The sequence below is a fragment of the Myotis nattereri genome, assembly GCF_964212035.1.
Source record: "Myotis nattereri genome assembly, chromosome: 13".
NCBI classification, from domain to species: Eukaryota; Metazoa; Chordata; class Mammalia; order Chiroptera; family Vespertilionidae; genus Myotis; species Myotis nattereri.
Window position 1 is genome coordinate 36509875 of NC_138088.1, and position 21036 is coordinate 36530910.

Here is a 21036-nt window from a genome sequence, read left to right on the forward strand (position 1 = left end):
CTAGAACAGCATTGTTCAGTAGAAATAAAAGTGAGCTCCCTGTGTAATTTAAATTGTTCTAGTAGCCACGTTTTAAAAAGGAATAATTTTAATATTTTATTTAATCCAATGTGTCTAAAATATTTCAGCATGTAATTAATATAAAAATCATTGAGATTTTTTTCATGCTAAGGCTTTGAGATGTGCTGTATTTTACATGTAGAGCTCATCTCAAGTTGAACTAGCAACATATCATGTGCTCAGTAGCTACACATGGCTAGTGCTACCATATTGGACAGTCCAGTTCTGGAATATAGATTAGTATTTCCCATCAGCAGCCTTGGGCACTGGTGTTGTCTTGGCCTTAAACAATTAACACAGCCTTATTCTTGAAGCTGTGTACCTCTGGATGGATGAGCTTTCATTTCTTTCTTCAACCTAGGTTAGTATTTTGTCCTTGGGAGGACAGGCTCCTACGCTCAGCCTTTGGCTGACTCAGCGTAGGGCTTGCTCTGGGCGTATCACGTGCCTCTCTATTTGGTGAAGGCTGATAGACAACCGGAATTCCTGAATCCTTGAGTATGATAAACCTTTGGAATCACCAGGGAATTGGACTTTGTAATACCCCTTATTCTTGTTCTAATGTCTTTTTTTTTTTTTTTTTTTTTGCCTTCTTCCCCAAATTTTGTCTATTGTCCCTGGGAAAAGAGCAAATACCAGGAATCTTCTAGGAATTCCGCTTCTCAATCTTCCACTACAGTGTGGCTTAACAAGCAGTCCTCTTTTCCCAAACATTATTTTGACTTTTTAAACGATTTTTAGAAACTTTTTGGGACCAAGAGATTTGTGGGTTTTTTAAAAATATTTTTTATATATTTCAGAGAGGAAGAGAGAGGGAGAGAGAGATAGAAACATCAATGATTAGAGAGAATCATTGATCGGTTACCTCCTGCATGCCCCCTACTGGGGATTGAGCCTGTAACCTAGGCATGTGCCCTGACAGGGACTCGAACTCTGACCTCCTGGTTCATAGGCCCACTTTCAACCACTGAGCCATGCCAGCTGGACTGGGACCAAGAGATTTAGAGGACAGAGGCTATATTCGTATCTAAGTGTTTTTATTTTTAATGTTTTTTTCTAATACTGCGTTTTATCCACATTTTGAGAGAACTGTACTGAAGAGTGTTCCCTAATAGCTGTATGTAATGGTATACAGAGGTAGGTAATACGGGATTCAAGGATATTTAACAAAAAAATATGCTCAGATGTCACCTTTGTAGAAAGTCCTGCCTTGATCACTCTGTCTGAAATAGCCCCCAGTTCTTTTAGCCTTTTTTTGGTTTGTTTTTAGTCTCACTTATTACTAAATTGTTTGTCTTCTCAAATAGAATATAAGCTCCATAAGGGTATGAATTTTGTTTACTCCTGCACCCCAGCTCCTAGTCCAGTGTCTGGCCCTCCATAAACGTTCCTTGAATCAATGAAAAGAAGTGCCAAGATATTCTCTATATGTATTAATGATTTTAAAGTTAGATACCCAGTAGAATTCTTCCCTGACCATTGTTGCTCTAATAGTATATGTAATTTGCTTGAACTTTTCAGACCTAATCTCAGTGGTAGGAATCCTTTAATTTACTCTTGCTCAGTCATTTAAACTTTTACTTCTTTTAAACAGTGTGGGACATGAGCAGTGGAAAAGGGAATCTTTTGTAATGGAGTTGTAAAGTAGGGGTTGGGGGAGCCTATCTGTATTTTCAGATTATAAAGGGTAGTGAAATGGAGGTGGCAGTATTAGGATAGGGAAGTGAGTGAAAATTTTTAATAGTTTGTCTAAGGTTTTTGGGCAAGATAGTTGGCATAGTAGGTAATAGAAGCTTAGGGAAAGGTGAGAGAGATTAGTATTATTTGGAGGAAATGTAGGCAATATATAGGTTTGTGGTAAAAAAAAAAATCCACAAGTCATATTTCTGTTATCTTAGTTTAGAATCTTTATTTAAAAATCTTAATTTTCCCTGTCAGTTTTGCAGTCATTTTTTCACTTTGCCTCTCGTGCCTTTGTGCCAACTTGATGCCACTGCCATGCTTGTTGTGCTCCATGGGATCTGTGAGTGCTGGCCCTCATGCTCCGCAAAGACCAGAAGTTCCCTTGTAATTCCTGCTTTGTTCCAGGAGCACCCTGCTAATGAAAAGCAATCCAAACATGTTGAAAACTCACAACTTCTTTTAAGAAATACTTATTTTGCATTCAAATATATTTCTAGCAAAAGAAGTAAATTCAGTTAAGGTAAAAACCTCATTTTGGTCCTACTTCTTTAAGAAAACCAACAAAATGGTATATACTTTTTATATTGTGACAGCAGGCTTTATTTCAGGTGGGTTTTTTCCAGTGTTACAATTTTAAGGTTTTATAAAGTTTGATTAAAGAATAGTACTCTACCTATAGTAGGTAATTTTTAAGGACTATTTCTAATTACATTCAGTTTAAATGATGCATTTTAACTTAACACCTTCTTTCTTCTTAGTCTGTAAGACTTGTATTGTTCAGCACTTTGAAGATAGCAATGATTGTCCCAGGTGTGGCAACCAGGTTCATGAGACAAATCCATTAGAAATGTTGAGGTAAGTAAATACGTAAACGCTAATCATTTTTATTATGCATTGTAATATTTGTTGGCACCTTGGTTCAATTAATACAGATTTTAAGAAGAAATAGAAAAATACGACTACCTATTAAATATTTAAGAAATACATTTCCAAATTAAAATTATAACTTTATTTCAGGCTCTCAGAGTTACTTTAGTTGTAGTTTTGCTTCAGTATTTTAATATTCTACACAACACACCACTTTTGTTGAACTACATGGCAGTAGAAAGAGAGCAGACCTAATAGTGAGGTAGACTAATCTTGGTACTATTAAATTTTTTAAAACTCAGAATTTTAAAAATGACTGCCATTTACTTAAGTATAATCATATATTTTTAAAGCTGGAAGTGGTTTGTAAGATCCTAATCCAAACCCTTTTTTCCAGTTTAGAAAATTGAAATTTACCATGACTTTGCCTAAGGTCTCGGCAAACTCAAATGCCATTTCCCAGCTTCAAGCCAGGTGTCCTTACCACTGAACTTATTTTTCCCCCACTGTTTTTACCATAGCTCTATCACAGATTAACTGTGGGATCTTAGGGAAGTACACATCTAAAAACAGTACTAGATATTCGTAGCCTTTTGTAATGTTCATTTCTGTGTGATGTTTGCCATCATTTCATTGAATCTGGATTTGCAAGTCTTAGATTTTAGACTTGTTTTTTCTATTTTAGTGACTGTAGTTGGAGTAATTTATCTACAGATAAATGTCTAGCCCAGTGGTTTTCAAAGCATGGTCCCCAAACTATGAGTCTCTTGTTAGAAATGGCAGTTCTCAGGCCCTACCTCTGACTTGCTAATAGTAAATATTAGAAGAAACTGGTTGGATTTGAAAGTGGTGCCTCTGGGGTTGTAGGAGTCAGGATGAGAAATTGCACATATATATAACTTTGGTGAAAATACTAAATTAAGAAGAGAAATGCTACTTTTTAAATATTACCATTAAATGGTCAGGGGAACTTTGTGAACAAATTAGTATTTAAGTCTTGAAGAATAAGGTAACATTGGTTTGGTTGGAGAGTTGGAAAAGAATAATTGAGCCAGGATAAAGAACATGAGGGAAAAAGATTGCAAAAAGACAAGGAATTCTTATGGGAAACTGAATAGGCCTGTTGGCTAGGGAAGAGAAATAAGAGAATAACACCAGTTATGGTTTGTAGTTTAGACTCAAGTTATAAAAACACTTGAAGCCAGGTGGTGGGAAGAAATTGGTTCTTGAGCAAAGCAAATGGTGAATCTTCCTTAAGCATTAATTTGATCATTATGAGCATGTCAAGTTAAAGGAAAACAGGTGTATACTGTCCTCTAAATACTGTGGTAATTAAGGAAGTAGAAGGGTGGGAAGCATGAAAAGACTATATGGGGGAAATATGGAGAAGGAACTGTTGGTGAAGCATAGTGACTTAAATGTGTGAATCAAGGGGTGGGGAGAGGTATGTGCATATATTAAGATAATTCTTGCATTTTGAGCCTTTGGTTTCATTTCTAAATTTAATTTTTGAAAAGTATGACAGTGATATTCAGTGTTTTGTTGGAGGATGGATAAGACAGTGTTGACATAGATGAACAAAAGGAGGTGCTTGAGATATTAAGCATCTGTTGGAAATGTGGCACTTAAGCTCAGCAGAGATGTAGTTTGTGTGTGTGAATATATGTAAAAGCTTTTAGCTTATATGAGGTCACAAAAGCCTACTGAAAAGGTCAAGAGAGCAGAGCATTGGAAAAGAAAAATACTTAGGGACCAAGAAAGAGTAGACAGAAAAAAAGAAAACCCAATTGTTCTTTCCTGAAAGGAGCAGTTTTAGACAACCCTATCAAACTGCTGCAGAGCAATACAGGAGAAAAATGACTTTAAAAAATAATTTAAACATATTAAACTTTAATTCTAAAATAATTTTTAAACCTATTTAATTGGCAGTTATGGATAATTTGGGGAAACATTTCATGTGACAAATAATGTCGATTTTGCTTTCAAAGTTTTTCCAATTGAAAAACAGCTAACAGCTTGCTATAAAGGTTGGATTTTTTAAGATGCAAGGAAAGTATAAATGTTTGTAGTTAGAGAAGAGTAATGCTGCTGAAATGCTGCTGAGCAGGATGAAGGTATGAAGAGAGAAAAGGATGTTCTGGGAGCAAGAGAATGAGAGTAAAGAAATGAAAAGGAAGGGTTACACTCTCATCAGGAAAAAACTAAAATGTCAAGATAAATATTTAATTTTTTTTTTTTTATCTAGGAAGATAGAACAGGGATGGCGAACCTTTTGAGCTCGGCGTGTCAGCATTTTGAAAAACCTTAACTCCGGTGCCATGTCACATATAGAAATTTTTTGATATTTGCAACCATAGTAAAACAAAGACATTTATTTTATATATTTAAATGCCATTTAACAAAGAAAAATCAACCAAAAAAATGAGTTCGCGTGTCATAGGTTCGCCATCACTGAGATAGAACAACAAAATGGTCTAAATTTCTCAGGAGAGAAAAATGGAGATTATTTCCTTTATAGGAAAGAGCCAGAGTTGTAATAGAGATTTTGAGAGTGAATATATCAACTATTGCTGCAAAACCAACCACCCTTAAAAAAAAAAAAAAAAAAGGCATTCCTTATTCCTCACAGTTCTGCAGTTCACAGATCTAGGTGGTTCTTCTGGTCTTGGCTGGGCTCGCTCATGGTGCTGCAGTTGACTGGATAGGTAGAACCAGCTCGGATCAGCAGAGCAGCCTCTCAGATTGAGGACGGGCTCAGTGACCTAGTCTGAAATGGCCTTAGCAGGGTTCTCTTATACATGGTGCCTCACCCTCCAGACTTGTTCTCATGGTTGGCAGGATTCTGAGAGAGAGGGGCATACAAAAGCATGTAGTGCCTCTTTAGGCTTGGGCTCAGGACTAAGCACAATGTCATATTTCACACATATTTCAAGGCCTGCCCATATTCTTGGGGTGGGGAGTTAGAATTCCTCCCTTGATTAAGGGATGGAGTCTGAGTCATGTTCAGTGGATGTAGATCAGTGGTTCTCACATGGGGCACACGCCCTACAAAGGGGACAATTCGAGAATGAGTTACTAACAGTGGATTTTTTGCATTTCTTAGGCTCTAGGGGCCTTATATACAGTATATAAATATTGTGACATATTTATGCATTTCATACCACTTCATATTATTCTTTTTTTTAACAATTTCTTCGTGATTTCTTCCTCAGTATTTCAGCTGTCCTGTCATTCTTTTATTTTTCTCTTTCATGGATTCCATGTCCTTTGGAAGCTTGTTTAGACCAAGTTAGTGGCTTTTTAGGCTTCCTCCACGTGAACAGGAGTTCACTTTTGAACTCTAAGAATTATATGTCACAGGGGGAGCATGGCCAAAAAAGGTTGGGAACCACTGGTGTGGATGTAGAGAGAGCCGGGGACTAGGACTGTTTTTGTTATCAACCTACCACATGGGAAAGGCTAGAAATAGGTGTGCTCCGCGTGCAGAGGAGTTTGGTGTAGTAGATGTGCTGAAACTGCATGCTCTACATTTGCAATACATATAAGATATTGGATTGGATTTTGATATCTTCATTGTTCCTTTATTCTCTTTTCCCCTTTGGAAGGTTGGATAATACATTAGAGGAAATCATATTTAAACTGGTCCCTGGACTACGAGAACGTAAGTTACTCTTTGGCTTCTTGCAGAATTCTGTGTTTTATGAAATCAATATTTCTATTACACATTTCATGACTGTTTCTATTATTTTTATACTTCTTTTTTCTTTTAAATTAGAAGAACTTGAGCGTGAATCTGAGTTTTGGAAGAAAAATAAGCCTCAAGAAAATGGACAAGGTGACTTTTTCTTACATTTGTATCTGATAGCTTCTCACAAATTAGCTTTCTATAGCTTTGGTCAACTAATCTCTCCAAGTTCAAGTGTCTCCTGTGCAGAATTCATGTACTCTTTTACTTATATTATGAACCTTTCATGTAAAATCATGAGATCACTCCAGTTAAAGGTAATTGGAAATTGAACTTTGGGAAGAAAAAAAGGAGGTAAGACAGAAAACCGACTACTGATTCCTTTAGCTCTCCAGCAAATAATGCAAACTGAAGAAAAGAAAGAGCTATGGCCTGCAACTAAACAGTGAGGGATTTTCTTTCAGTTTGTACATTTGAGTAGGAGAGGGAACTGAGAGGCGGCTGACAGCACAGCAAGGGGGTCCTGGAATGACGTTTCCATAGGTGGAGCTCAGGTGATACAAGTTTTTATGTATCCGGAACTGAAAAATGTTTCTAGCTGCTTTTGCGAGTTTTCCCCGTCACCAGTGCTGAGTGTCCCCATTTCTCTTCTGGGTGCCTGGAGACTCAGCAGTCAGTACATTTTTAATAATTTTAGCAAAATAATAAACACTACTGAGCAGAGAAAAGGCTTTTGGTAAGTATATAATTCACACAAAGAAAAGAAAAAGTACAACATAAGAAAGTATCCTTTCAGGATTATTTAATATAAGACTGATTTCAAGATGACCTAAGTACCACTGAAATCTTTAAATATGCACATGTGTTTTTATAGGCTCATTGTGAGCTCAATTTCCCATCTCTGGCTTTTCCATAAGATCACAGGATTGTCAATTACACATAATAATTAAGATGGGCGAGAAAATTCTCTTTCTCTTTTCATCTATAAAATGGGGATCATAGTTTCTTTAGTTTAACTTCCTGTAGTAGGGGAGGTTTGAGCATTCTAGTTTTGAATGACAGAGAAGATAGCAAGGGATTATTTCTGCTCTATAACAACAAAATAGGCAAGAAACCAGGCCTGAAAATGACTTAACTAAAGGCTTGTTTTACCCAAGTGTAAAGTACAATTTAGATAGTAGTGCTATAGTAAAAACATAGGTGATACAAAGTTGACTAAATGTTTGACTACCTTTTCAAGAGGAGTGGTTCCAGGGGATCATCTTCAGAAGCTATCTGTTAGATTTAGTTCAGGGCTCTATGTATCTTATCGGTTGACTTGTGAAGGACTACAGCCTATTTTGTGTTTTTCTCCCTCTCTAAAGTATTTTGTCTTTAGTTTAGATCAGTGGTTCTCAACCTGTGGGTCACGACCCCTTTGGCGGTCGAACGACCTTTTCACAGGGGTCGCCTAAGACCATCCTGCATATCAGATATTTACATTACGATTCATAACAGTAGCAACATTACAGTTATGAAGTAGCAACGAAAATAATTTTATGGTTTGGTCACAACATGAGGAACTGTATTTAAAGGGCCAGAAGGTTGAGAATCACTGGTTTAGATGGAGATTTTGGATTTTTTCTTGGAGCTGGGAGTTGGGTTCTTAAAAGGTGATAATGTCTAAGTGGGTTCCATATAAATATGTAGAAGAATGCAGAAGAGAACCCACTTGCTTTTTATGATACAAACATAATGCTTATACTATAGTCATTACAGAGGAGCTAACCTGTCTTTTTTTTCCTGGGCTTTTCCATACTGTAATGCTTGGCTGGCTAATTCTTTCCACTGGAAATTTTCCCTAAATCTCTATTTCACCCCACAGTATAGGTTTATTATCTTTCTTTATGTGGCTGCGTAGTCTATTTTCTCTCTTCCATCCAACTTCTCTGCTTTCTCTACCTGTCGGTTTCTCCTCCTATACCCTGACCACTGTGAGGATGCAGATGATAATTCTAGTTTCAATACTGTTCTCTCAAACCTAGCACAATGAATATCTAACAGAGAGTTAAAGGCACTCAGTAAACTATATGTAGGCTGCAAGTATTTCATAGGTTAAATACATTTGGATATAATATGAAGTATATTCAGATTTCCTTAATGGAGTTTTAACATATTATATAAGCTATAAACATGTTTAAAAAGAATTCATTGAATTCATTTTATTCATTATATTTAACTAATTTTATGAATATCTAATAATTTGAAATTTTGAGAACTTAGAAAGTAGGATATAAAAATACTTCCAAATTCTCTATATATTCTAATTTAAAACTGAGTACTCTTTTCTAAGTGATCTAATCACCAATTGCAGTTATTTTTGTGACAAAATGTAGCTAGTCCTGAATCTTTCATTTGCATGCCCCAGTGAGCCTAGACATCTAAGGCTATATTAATAAGTCAGTGATGGTTTTTAAAAAATATTTTTAAATGGTCCAACTAACTCAACAATGAAAAGTATTGAAAGTTTCAGTTATTCTTCAAAGTTGACTTTTGTTTTGATGATTAAATATTGTTGCTTAACTTCAATATCAACTTTGAGTTATATCTGAGTTTTGTTTAAATTGTACAGATGATACTTCAAAAATTGAAAAACCTAAAGTAGATGAAGAAGGTGATGAAAATCAAGATGATAAAGATTATCACAGAAGTGACCCACAAATTGCTATATGTCTGGATTGTTTACGAAATAATGGACAGTCAGGGGACAATGTAGTAAAGGTGAGTGGACAAGTACAGTTGTATTTTTTACAATTATTAATGTAAACCTTTGATAATTTGTTGATGAATTTCCCTGTTTCAAAATGTTTTCTTTCAAAGTTTTTATTAACATAATCAAGTTGAATACCCTTCTAACAGTTCCATGCCTACAAATGAAATGGCCAAGCAATTGCTTACTCCACACACCTGATTTCCAACCCCCACAACTGAACCGTCCTGGGCCAATGCCACCACCTAGTGGTTCATCAGAGAATCACACCACTGGTTCTCCTGGCACCTTCTTCTATACCTTTGTTGGGAGTTTATATACATTGTTTTTCCTTTTTTAAGTGTGGTAACCAACTCAGATCATTTTATGTTGGGCAGTATCTCCAATCTTTTGGTTCACCCTCTTCTAACTTCTTCCTTTATTTTTCTATTTTTATTAAGAACTAACTAAAAAAACACTTCTTCATGCTTTTGAATAATATAATTGATTGCTTCTGAAATAAAATTGGTGTCATAAAATGCCTGTGAACTCTTAAAGCCCTTGAAGGCTCCCAGATACTTCCTATAGAATCTCCATTTCTAACCCTGTATCTATCTACTAATTGAACCTTTTTGTAAAGATCTCTATACTAGAGAGTTTCAGACACCCTACTACTTGCTTTTTTTGTTACAAGGAACTTTTGTTTTTATTATAAAGGTTCACTGCTTTACCGGTTAAATAGATTTTTCTCACTTTGTCCTAGCAAATGTCAGCCCCTGAGAATATTGTAGTCCATGTTTTATTCAAATACCTGTATTCATTGTCTCTTCTTTCACTTCTACTGTTTTATCTGTAAGCCAGTGGGTTGAATTTTCACTAATACATTTAATGATATTTTTCTTTTAAGAAATTAAAAAATTTTCATCTCCAATTAAGTGTTCCAAGCATCTTGCAACAAAGAATATAGCATACTGAGTCAGTGAATACTAATCTATGTGGATATTAGACAATGAAGATATAAATAAGAAAAAAATGTCAAGGAAGTTTGGCGAGGTCTTACACAAATAAACAGTTATAATACAATACAATAATTGATTTAATTATCAATTGTATAAGGCATGTAATAAAGTACAGAAATCTTTAGAGATGTGGCCATTGCACCTATTGACCTTCCCAGGCTTCTCTAGGGCTTTTTATGCTCTGGTGGAGCACCTTTTCTTTTTTTAAGTTTTTTAATGACCTTACTTTTCTCTCTCATTGAATCATTCCTATAGTCCCCATTTGAGGAGGTTCTCCTTAATAGAGATTTTGATCATCCTTTAGCTCTCTAATATATGAGTTATTATCTTATAGTGAAAATTAAGTCAACATTTTATATATGAATATATTTATAATATAGTAGATTGAATATCTTTTTAAGTAAATGTAAAGGCTACTTTTCTGCAGGATTTCTAGTATGAAAGTAAGTATCCCAGTTGGGAGTTTCCCCAACACCTGAAACTTCAGGTGTTTAAAGACAAATTCATTATACTTTCACCTAATTGTACTCCAAACCTGCAATTTCAGTTATTATTGCCATCTTTCAACCAGTCATACAAGTTCACAACCTTGGAGTCATCTTGGACCTTATACTCTTTCCCTTTAGCCCAGCGGTTCTCAACCTGTAGGTCACGACCCCTTTGGCGGTCGAATGACCCTTTCACAGGGGTCGCCTAAGACCATCCTGCATATCAGATATTTACATTATGATTCATAACAGTAGCAACATTACAGTTATGAAGTAGCAACGAAAATAATTTTATGGTTGAGTCACAACATGAGGAACTGTATTTAAAGGACCAAAAGGTTGAGAAACCACTGCTTTAGCCTGTCATAAATCCTGAAAAATTCCCCATCCTAGCTGCTCACTTTATATGTAATTTTTTTGAAGCAGTCTCTTCAGTGTTTTTTTTTTGTATCCTTAATTTCTTTCTTATCCAAGGTTGAGGCCACACTCTGAATGTGTGTAAGGCAGAGGGTGAAAATGAGAGTCCAGGCCAATATCAGGGTCAGACAGTAAATATTTTAGGCTCTGTGAGCCATATGGTCTCTGTTAAAGCTACTCAACTTACTCATTGTAGCCCTGAAGTAGCCATAGACAATAGTGAATGAACTGGCATGGTTGTATTCCAATAAAACTTTACTTAAGAGGTGGCCAGCCAGATTTGGCTTGAGACCTGTGGTCATAGTTTGCCGTCTTTTGGCCAATAGAATCAAGTCTTAACTCCTTTCCAATAGCATTCATGGCCTTTAACTAGTCCCGATCTTGGTAAATTTATCACCCCTTAAACCCATCAGTGAAACTTCCTCTCAAGACAAGTGACTATTGTTTTCTTCATGAGTACCAACATATATGCTGGCACTCATACCTGACAAAGGACTTGCATCCAGAATATATAAAGGCTTGTATTAAGATTTAAAACCCTCTAAAACTTTGAACAAGCTTTCCTTTTTGGCATGTTCCTCCCTCGTCCCACACTTTCCTATGCTTCCGTCAAGACCCAAGCAGAGACCTCTATTCTTTTTGATGCTTTTTTTTTTCACCCTAGTGAATCCCTTCTCTGAAATGCTATATAAGCCTTGCATATATCACTCAATTAGAGCTTAGTTTGTAACTTATTAAGTCAGCATTTATTGTGTTCCTTTAGGCAGCAGGCATTGATGCTGTTTTTTATTTTTCCTGGTGTTGTCCTTGAAACATGATTATACTCTTAAAGACAGAGAAACAATGTTTATGCTCCAATATAGCCTCCTCAACCATCTCATTCCTTTGCAGTAGGATGTGATTCTCAAATGTAGTGTTAGAGTAGTTACATGTATAGTTTACACAGTATGGCTACTGCTTTGCCAATTTAAAAGCCAATGCCAAGAGCAGGAAGGCAGTGAAAATAGTAAAAACCACCAAAAACTTGCTCCTCCATAAAAGCAATGAAAAAACTGGCCAAAACTTATAAAATCAACTTTTTCCAGAATTCTAATAATTAGGCTTGCAGAAGTTATGGAGCATTAATCAAGTAAAATGTCCGACTTTGGGCCATTTTCACATGCACTGGTCCCATTCTCCACTCTCCAGCCCTGCGCCCACTGCAGCCTCTCAGGTACCAAAGGGACAAAACGGAGGTGGAACTCTTCAAAACCTAACAGCCAAATAATTGTCTTTATTTGCTCTCTCTGGTGGTTCCTGAAATACCCCACTTACAAGGGGCTTTGAAAAGCTCTGACATATTCTTGGGCTTCTAACAAAAGGCCAAGCACATACACAAGCCTGTATACATGCTCAGAAAGACAAAGAGGTGTGAAGCTCTGCACAAGGAAGTGAGAACTAAGGCGGAATTTCAACCACCTTACTTAGTGTTGGAAGTGTGGCCCGAAACAAGGACAGAATCCCGCAGCAAAGACTGGGAAACTTACTTTTTCCAAGTGTGTAAGGAAATTTTGGTTCAGTCAGCCAGTCACTAGATGTAAAGAATACAGGCTTTACAGAATTGGTTTACGTAGGTCAGGAAGAAACAGGCCACGATAATAAACCTGAGGAGTCAGCGGGAATCTGATTTTCCAAGGTTGTCACATAATATTATTTAAATGCTCCGTTTTCAACAAAAAATTGAGACAAGAAAGTATAACACATACACAGTAAAAGAAACCGTTATTAGAACCATCCCTGCAGAAGTCCAGACATTGGACTTACTAGGTACTTTAAATCATTCATTTTAAATATGAGCAAAGAACTAAAAGAAACCATCTCTGAACACCTAAATTAAAGTACAAGAACAATCTCACCAAAATTGAAAATATTGATAAAGAGATAGAAATTATTTTTTAAAATACTCTGGAATTGAAAAGTATAGTAACTGAAGTAAAAAAGCACTGGAGAGGCTCAAAAGCAGATTTGAGTAATAGGAAAAGAACCTCAAAGATAGATTGAGCTTATTCAGTTTGGGTAACAGAAGGAAAAGTAATGAAGAAAAATGAACAGATCCTCTGAGACCTGTAGGACACCATCAAGCTTACCACCATACACATAATGAAAGTCCCAAAAGAAAGAGGGGCAGAAAGTATAATTAAAGAAATAAGGGCCAAAAACTTCGCAAATTTGATGAAAATATTAAACATCTATGAAGCTCAACAAACTTCAGCTATGGTAAACCAAAAAAAATCCATAGCAAGATATATTTTAAACTACTGAAAGACAAGAGAGAATCTTGAAAGCAATAATAAAGAAGTGACTCGTCACTTATAAAGTGATCTTCAGTAAGATTAGCAGTTGATTTCTCACCAGAAGGCAGTAGGATGACATATGCAGATGAAAGGAAAAAAAACTGTCAACCACGTATTATCCATCAAAAATCTATATCCTTCAAAAGGGGAGAGAAAATTAAGATATTCCCAGATAAACAAAAACTAACAGAACACGCACAAGACCTTCTATGCAAAAAAATAATGAAGGGCATCCTTCAAACCTAAATGAAAGGACACCAGACCATAACCCAAATCTACATTAATAAAGCACTGGTAAAGGTAACCACACAGGTAAATATAAAAGACAGAATGTATTTTTTATTTGAAACTTTGCTTGAGATGGGGGGCAGAACAGAGATATATATGAGCAAATTTTTGTACACTATTGAAATTCAAAATAGTATTACTCCAAACTAAATTGTAATCCTGAGGGAAATCACAAAGAAAGTAATTGTAAAAATATATAGGGAAAGAAGTTATAAGACAACTAAAATAACATATCTTTAACAAAAAATAAAGCAGTCATTGAGAAACAGGAACAAAAAGACCTAAGGCATTTAAAGTAGAAATAGAAAAATGGCAGATATAAATCTGACCCCATTAGTAATTACATTAAATGGAAATAGATTAATCTCTAGTTAAAGGCAGAGATTGGTAAAATGGATAAAAATTTATGGTACAACTATACGCTGTCTATAAGATATATATATATATATATATATATATATATATATATATATATATATATATATATATGGCTCATATGCTAGGTGTCCCTCCACCTGTTCTACCGGTCGCTATGACACACACTGACCACCAGGGGGCAGATGCTCAACACAGGAGCTGCCAAGCTACAGTGACTTGGCAGCGGCTGTTCTCAGGTGGCACACCCCAAAACCAGAGAGGAGGGAGCCCGCCGCACAATTCCACCTTGGGCCGTGGGCTGTGTTGTTGCTGGGGCACTATCTGCCCCGACTCTGATTTCCTGCACATTGTGTTTGTGTTCCACACCCTATACTACAGCAACTTTGCAGAGTGCCCTTTTGCATCCCCACAGGCCAGGCTGAGGGACCTCAACCCCACCTGCTGGAGGGACCCAGCTCACTCCGCAGACACCAAGGAAGGACTGCGGAAGGTTGGCTCCAGGGCATGTCTGGCCTGTCTTGCCCAGTCCTGCCCCATCAGCCACCTTCTAATTAATTTCTTTTCAATGTGTACGAATCTGTGCACCAGGTCACTAGTATAATTATAAAGTGTTTCTATAGAGAGAGAATGCATAATTGTTGTATTTTTATTTTCTAAGTGCCTGCAAATTAAATATTAAATTCCAGATTGGAATTTTGTTAGATTGATGTCAAACTATCATCTATAGAGTTGTTTCTGTTGGTCTTTGCTAGGAAATGTTTTCCTTGGAATACATTTGCTAAGAAATACATATTGACTGGATAAGTCTACTTTTTTAAAAAATATATTTTACTTTATTTTTTTTTTTTACAGAGAGGAAGGGAGAGGGATAGAGAGTTAGAAACATCGATGAGAGAGAAACATCGACCAGCTGCCTCCTGCACACCCCCTACTGGGGATATGCCCACAACCAAGGTACATGCCCTTGACGGAATCGAACCTGGGACCCTTCAGTCCACAGGCCGATGCTCTATCCACTGAGCCAGACTGGTTAGGGCATGGATAAGTCTACTTTTGACTTCGTGGATTTAAGAACATTTTCAAGCCCGGCTGGGATGGCTCAGTGTTTGAGTACCAACCTATGAATCAGGAAGTCCCGGTTCAATTCCAGGTCAGGGCACATGCCCAGGTTGCAGGCTCCATCCCCTATGGGTGGGGGGGAAGCGGGTAGCAGGAGGCAGCAGATCAATGATTCTTTCTCCCTCTCCTTTGCTCTCTGAAATCAGTTTTTTAAAAAGAACATTTTAAAATTGTCTACTTAATTTTCTATACATATAAGTAGAAGTAATACTTTATATCTTTAAAAGATCCAGTTGCTGGGTTTTGTGTGTTTTAGTATTGATATTTTTCTAAGGTTTGGGGATGTAAGTTTGTTTTTACAAATTCGTTCATGGTTATGTCTACATCATCATTTTAATCCATTTCCAGTTTGGGTGTTCATTCTGGATTGGTTCTTGTATTTCAATGATAAAATGAGAAAAATCAAGGCATATAGAACATTGTTTTCTCAGTAAAGTATTGCCACAGCCCATCAGACACTGACTGGGTGTCCATTCTACATGACTTTGGTTGCTGGGGCTCTTGTGGATTAACTGGCCTCTCTCTATTCACCCCTAGGGCTCCATAGAGCCCCATTTGAAGTCAGTGCTCCTTTTTAAAATATTTGTTTTGAGACTTTTTAAAATGTCCCTAATGCTTTCAGAAGCAATATTGTATAATAAAATATGTACATGCTTTTTATGACCTTTCTTTCAATTAAACTAATGATCTGTTCTTTACCAAAATGTCTAGAGGTATGCAGATTGTCTACTTGCCAGGATTTTCTTAGTACACACATTCTCGAAGAATATCATGTATCTAAGAATTAGGAACATTTAAAAAAAAATTTTAAGAGTTATTTGAGCCAAACTGATGACATGTAGGGAAGCAAGATGTCCTGGGAACATTTTTACTCACAAGTACTAAAGAGCTGTGAACTGAAACATTTTCAGAATACATTTTGAAAATACTCAAAGTGGAAATGACATCTGTGGTTTCTTTATAAACAAGGTAGAATATTTTAATTAGTAATCTTTATTTCCTATAGGGTTTAATGAAGAAATTCATTCGATGTTCTACACGTGTAACCGTGGGAACTATTAAAAAATTTCTAAGTTTAAAACTAAAACTTCCAAGTTCATATGAGGTAAGTTAATTATCTAACCTTGATCATTTTGATAATTCTGATCTGAAGTGAAAATTAACTGAGAATACATTTAAATTAAAATTTGTGGAAACTTTATTTTCACATTAAAAAATTCTTACAATGCAATATTCTATTTATGTAATCTGCATTTTAAAAATTTAACATCCTGACTAAAACATATAGTAATACATTTAATGTTTTATAATTAGAGGCAATATTTAAATAACATTAAGTATTCTCAAAATAAATATCCAAGTTAAATGGATTGTTTTTATGCAGCATGCTTTAGTTAGTGTGTGTCTTTGTATTTTTTTTATTTTTATTTTTTATATATTTTATTGATTTTTTACAGAGAGGAAGGGAGAGAGATAGAGAGTTAGAAACATCGATGAGAGAGAAACATCGATCAGCTGCCTCCTGCACATCCCCCACTGGGGATATGCCCGCAACCCCGGTACATGCCCTTGACCGGAATCGAACCCGGGACCCTTCAGTCCGCAGGCCGACGCTCTATCCACTGAGCCAAACCGGTCTCGGCTGTATTTTTTATTTTTAATCAGACATTTGATTTTTACCAATTCTTCATAGACTTATTTCTTAGAATATGAAACATTGTCAAAGGGATTTTGTAAATAATGTTTCTCTAATTTCATGGTGCGTAGAAATAGTAGTGTTTAGCACCAGGTGAAAGCTAGTATTTTAGTTGTGTATCTGCATATATGCAGTTTAACAGTATTTTTCCAGGAGAGATAAATTGCCTTCATATTGATCCCAGCACAGCTGGTAAAGTGTTCAATGTTTAGAGAATGTTTGTGATCCTAGGAGTGTGGCTATAACAACATAAGGAAACAAAGCTGCTGTTTTTCACCTGCCCAAATGGCAGTCTTCAACTTTTAATGACCTCTTCCTCCCCTTTGGTTTCTGATAGTAGCATCAAAAAGCTACAGACCAAGCCTAGTTTCCTATATGAACAAAGACATCAAAGGCAACAGGTTTTCAGACTTATGGACGGTAACATTAACATGAACAGTCATCACAGCAGAAATAAAATAGGATTTGAACATAGGCATTGATAGGGATTAAATCTCTATCTTGAGGAAGCCTCAGATTCTGAACTTACTTTTATTTTATTTTATAGAAAGGAAGGGAGAGTGATTACTTTTGAAAATTCTCTCAAATGACTGATTGATCTATGGATTAAAAATTATTATGGTTTGGTTCTACAAATATTAAAAAAATTTCCAGTGACATCAACGTTTACATTAGGGAAAAAAATGTGAGAGTTAAAGCCCTATGTACTTGGTAAAAGTTAAGAGGTAATAACAGTTTATAGATACAACAACAGTGAAAATAAAAAGTAAAATTGTATTTTATGCTTTGGTTTTTGCACTTTATTTCCCTCTTGCAAGGTACCACGGCAGTTCTATTTCCTTACTTTTAAGTGTGACTCATTGAGTTATTTTCTAGTTTTCAGGAAGCTGTTAGAGCTGAGAGAACTGTTATTCTCCTATGGTCTTGCTGCTGGCACATACACTGCTCTGTAGGAGAGGACGGAAGGGGAAGAGACAGTGTGCTGACAGCTCCTTGTCTATCTCAGTGCAAAGGACTTTTCCTAGGATTTTCAGAAATATTTACTGCCCCCCCCCCCTTACTTTGCTGCCCAACATGCAGGGGGATGACTTATGAAGTATTTGACAGCTTAAGATTCTGTAACAGCATTATTAATTGGGGCAGGATAGCTTAGTTGTTAATTAACAATAGAAGCAGTATATCTAGTTAAGAATAGCGTCCTAAGTAAGTCCCTTTACTTCTTTGGGATATGAATTTATTTTACAGGCTAGATAAAATGTAAGTATTATCTTGTTCTTTTTAACATAAAATGATATCTGAAAAACATTTGGAGCTCCATATAAGTCACCATAAATCATCAAAAAATCAATATATTTTAGCTAATAATTTGCCTAATACAATTAGAACTATACTCATTTTAAAGTTCAAAACTATTTGCTGTCTAGCCAAACCATTATTTAAAACCCATTTCTCTTCTCCCTTTCCATCCTTTAAATTAGATTCTGTCAGTTTGCTTTTAATAGCTAGAGAACCAAAATGTTTCATTTATAGACTTATGATAAACATTTAATTGTGCTTTGCTGAGTTAGCATAGTCACAGTTCTTACAGACTTCTTAAGTATTTGGGGTTGTTTGGTTCTTGGAACACTAAAGCAAACGTGAGCATTGAAAAGTACAACCCTTTTTTGAAGTTTCATGCAAGGTGAGGAGAGAGTCCTGTAGGTATGAATGCAAGTGACCAACCGAGCAGAGCAGAGAAGCCACGAGCCATAGGAGACACGGGCCAGTGGCATAGTCCTAACTGTGCTTCAATTAGCTACAGGTAATTACTCAAAATTCTGAGATGCCTTGAAAGGCCCATAAATCACGCGTCCACGTTCGTTCATTTAACCCAGTGGTTCTCAGCCTTCCTAATGCCGTGACCCTTTAATACAGTTCCTCATGTGTGGTGACCCCCAACCATAAAGTTATTTTTGTTGCTACTCCATAACTGTAATGTTGCTACTGTTATGAGTCGTAATGTAAATATCTGATATGCAGGGTGTATTTTCAGGGGTCGCGACCCACAGGTTGAGAACCACTGAACCTCTTTGCATACAAACTAATGAGAGGAAAGTAACTCCTTCAAATCTTGGGTTGTGAAGGTAAAAGGATTCTGAAAGATGAGTTTATAAGGCAAAAATGCTGTGAGGAACTAAGGTTTCCACAGTTTCTTATTTCGTAAGAGGCAGTCACAGAAATATGTCTCAAATCTCAAAGGTTGCACAGACATGGACTAAGAAACTCTACATTGCATTTCAAAAGTATGTGTATGAACTTGAGATACAGGTTAGTAGGACAAGACAAACAGTGCTTCATGGTACTTATGTCTGAATAAATACTTATGAGATGGATCAGTGCTTTTAATAAAAATAAATGGATAATACTTCTATTTTATAATAACTATTTCAGTCCTTTTTGAAATTTGAAAACACATGTAAAACACATATATTCAAAATTACATATGTTAATGGGTCTGTATTCTTTTTAAAGTTGGATGTGCTGTGCAATGGTGAAATTATGGGGAAGGATCACACTATGGAATTCATCTATATGACAAGATGGCGACTAAGAGGCGAAAACGTAAATTGCTTTTATATTTATCTATGTTTATATTTAGTTATATACCATTATGTTACTCAAATTTAACACTATTACTAGTACATAGAAACTCAAAGAACAAACTAGCTTGGGGAAGAGAAAAAAATGGGTTGCTCTTACTGTTTCTTTCAACTACTCCATGATAATGTCCCAAGTACAAGACCAAGGTCTGTGTTAAATGTAGTTGTATTGTATCAAGGTGAGTTTAAAACCCCATCGAAGTATGTTCAGAGCTCTACTAACCTCAAGACAGAGAAGATGGCATTCACATTTTTTACATAACTGTATGGAGTGGGGGTAAGAAGACTAACTTCTGCCCTGTCTAATACGTTTACTGGCTGATAAGATATTTTTTGGTCATGGTAGAGAAGGCAGCTGGAGTAGAATGTAGATAATTTTTTTTCAAGTACCTTTATTGAAGTATAAAATTAGACTGAAGAGTAAGTGAGTTTGCAATGGCTTCTGATGCCAGGTTAGATTATTGTGCCTTGGGCCCTAGGCAATATAAGAAGAAATGATTAAAAGGAGAAAAATTAAGAAAATCAAAAAAACTTAAAAGGAGAACTTTATATTTTGGACTATATCTTTGATTAGGGTTAATTAGAAGGTTCAAGCACATCTTATCTGAGTTGTATGTAACAGTATTAGGGACATTTTAGGGACTAGGGATTATAAGGCTGATATATAACAGTAAAGAATATAGTAGTAATGCTAACAGAAATTCTCTTTGTAATCTGATCACATGAATAAATATTACGATTGACTAGAAGGTTAGACTAAATGACCTCCATTTAGACCTTAAGATTTTATGGTGTTTAGGGTACAAAATGTCATGTTTTTAAACTCTGTGTAATTTTAACCTTTCTGTAAGCTAGGTTTTATTATATTTTTAATATGTTTTTATTTATTTCAGAGAGGAAGGGGGAGAGAGATAGAAACATCAATGATGAGAATCAATGATCAGCTGCCTCCTGCACACCCCCTACTGGGGATCAAGCCCGAGACCTGGGATTGAGCCCTGACCAGGGATCCAACTGTGACCTCCTGGTTCATGGGTCGACATTCAACCACTGAGCCACACCTGCCAGGCTATTATATTTCTCATGAAAATATAAATTAACTATAAAAACAATCACATAATTAATAAATGTAACCTCACACAAAGGTAGACAATATAGAATCTAATATAATGAGGGTTGCCATTATAGTTCAAAAACATAACCTAGGAACTTCTGTGAAACAAACCTCAAAATATATTCTTTATGTGTCATTCAATGGGTAGGATATTTGGCTATTTTTAAGAAGAAATATGTCTTGACATGATACAAAAAATGAAGCACCTAGCTTCTTAGTCACAATTTTTTTTTTCTATTTGAGTCTCACTTGGGTAAAGTCTTCCTTGTGAGGCTGAATTCTCATGACCAGGAAGGAAAATTACATTCTAGTACTAGTCACCAACTAGTTGTTGCCTTGAATAACTCATGAAACCTTTCTGGGATTTTTAAAGAAAATAAAAATCTGATTATATTTGGTAAATTACTACTTGCCCTTATATGACATTTCCTAGTTTTTAAATGGTTGTGCATATATCACTCTCACTTAATACTTCCTGTTCCAAGCCCAGATTATAGAGACAGTTCATTCTCTCTTCCCCAG

General features: G+C 36.0%; 1 protein-coding gene across 5 annotated transcripts in view; it reads left to right on the plus strand.

Annotated features, from left to right (window-relative positions):
* The window catches only part of PCGF5 (polycomb group ring finger 5), a 105255-nt gene that overhangs the window by 71352 nt on the left and 12867 nt on the right, over positions 1 to 21036 (plus strand). For 4 of the 5 annotated variants that reach the window (XM_081104315.1, XM_081104318.1, XM_081104317.1 and 1 more), the window contains exons 3-8: positions 2502 to 2598; positions 6216 to 6271; positions 6386 to 6445; positions 8907 to 9055; positions 16072 to 16170; positions 19273 to 19362. In XM_081104315.1, the coding sequence (XP_080960441.1) occupies positions 2502 to 2598; positions 6216 to 6271; positions 6386 to 6445; positions 8907 to 9055; positions 16072 to 16170; positions 19273 to 19362 (551 nt within the window). Of the gene's footprint in view, positions 1 to 2501; positions 2599 to 6215; positions 6272 to 6385; positions 6446 to 8906; positions 9056 to 16071; positions 16171 to 19272; positions 19909 to 21036 lie in introns of those variants that run through there. The other variant, XM_081104319.1, reaches the window with a different exon arrangement.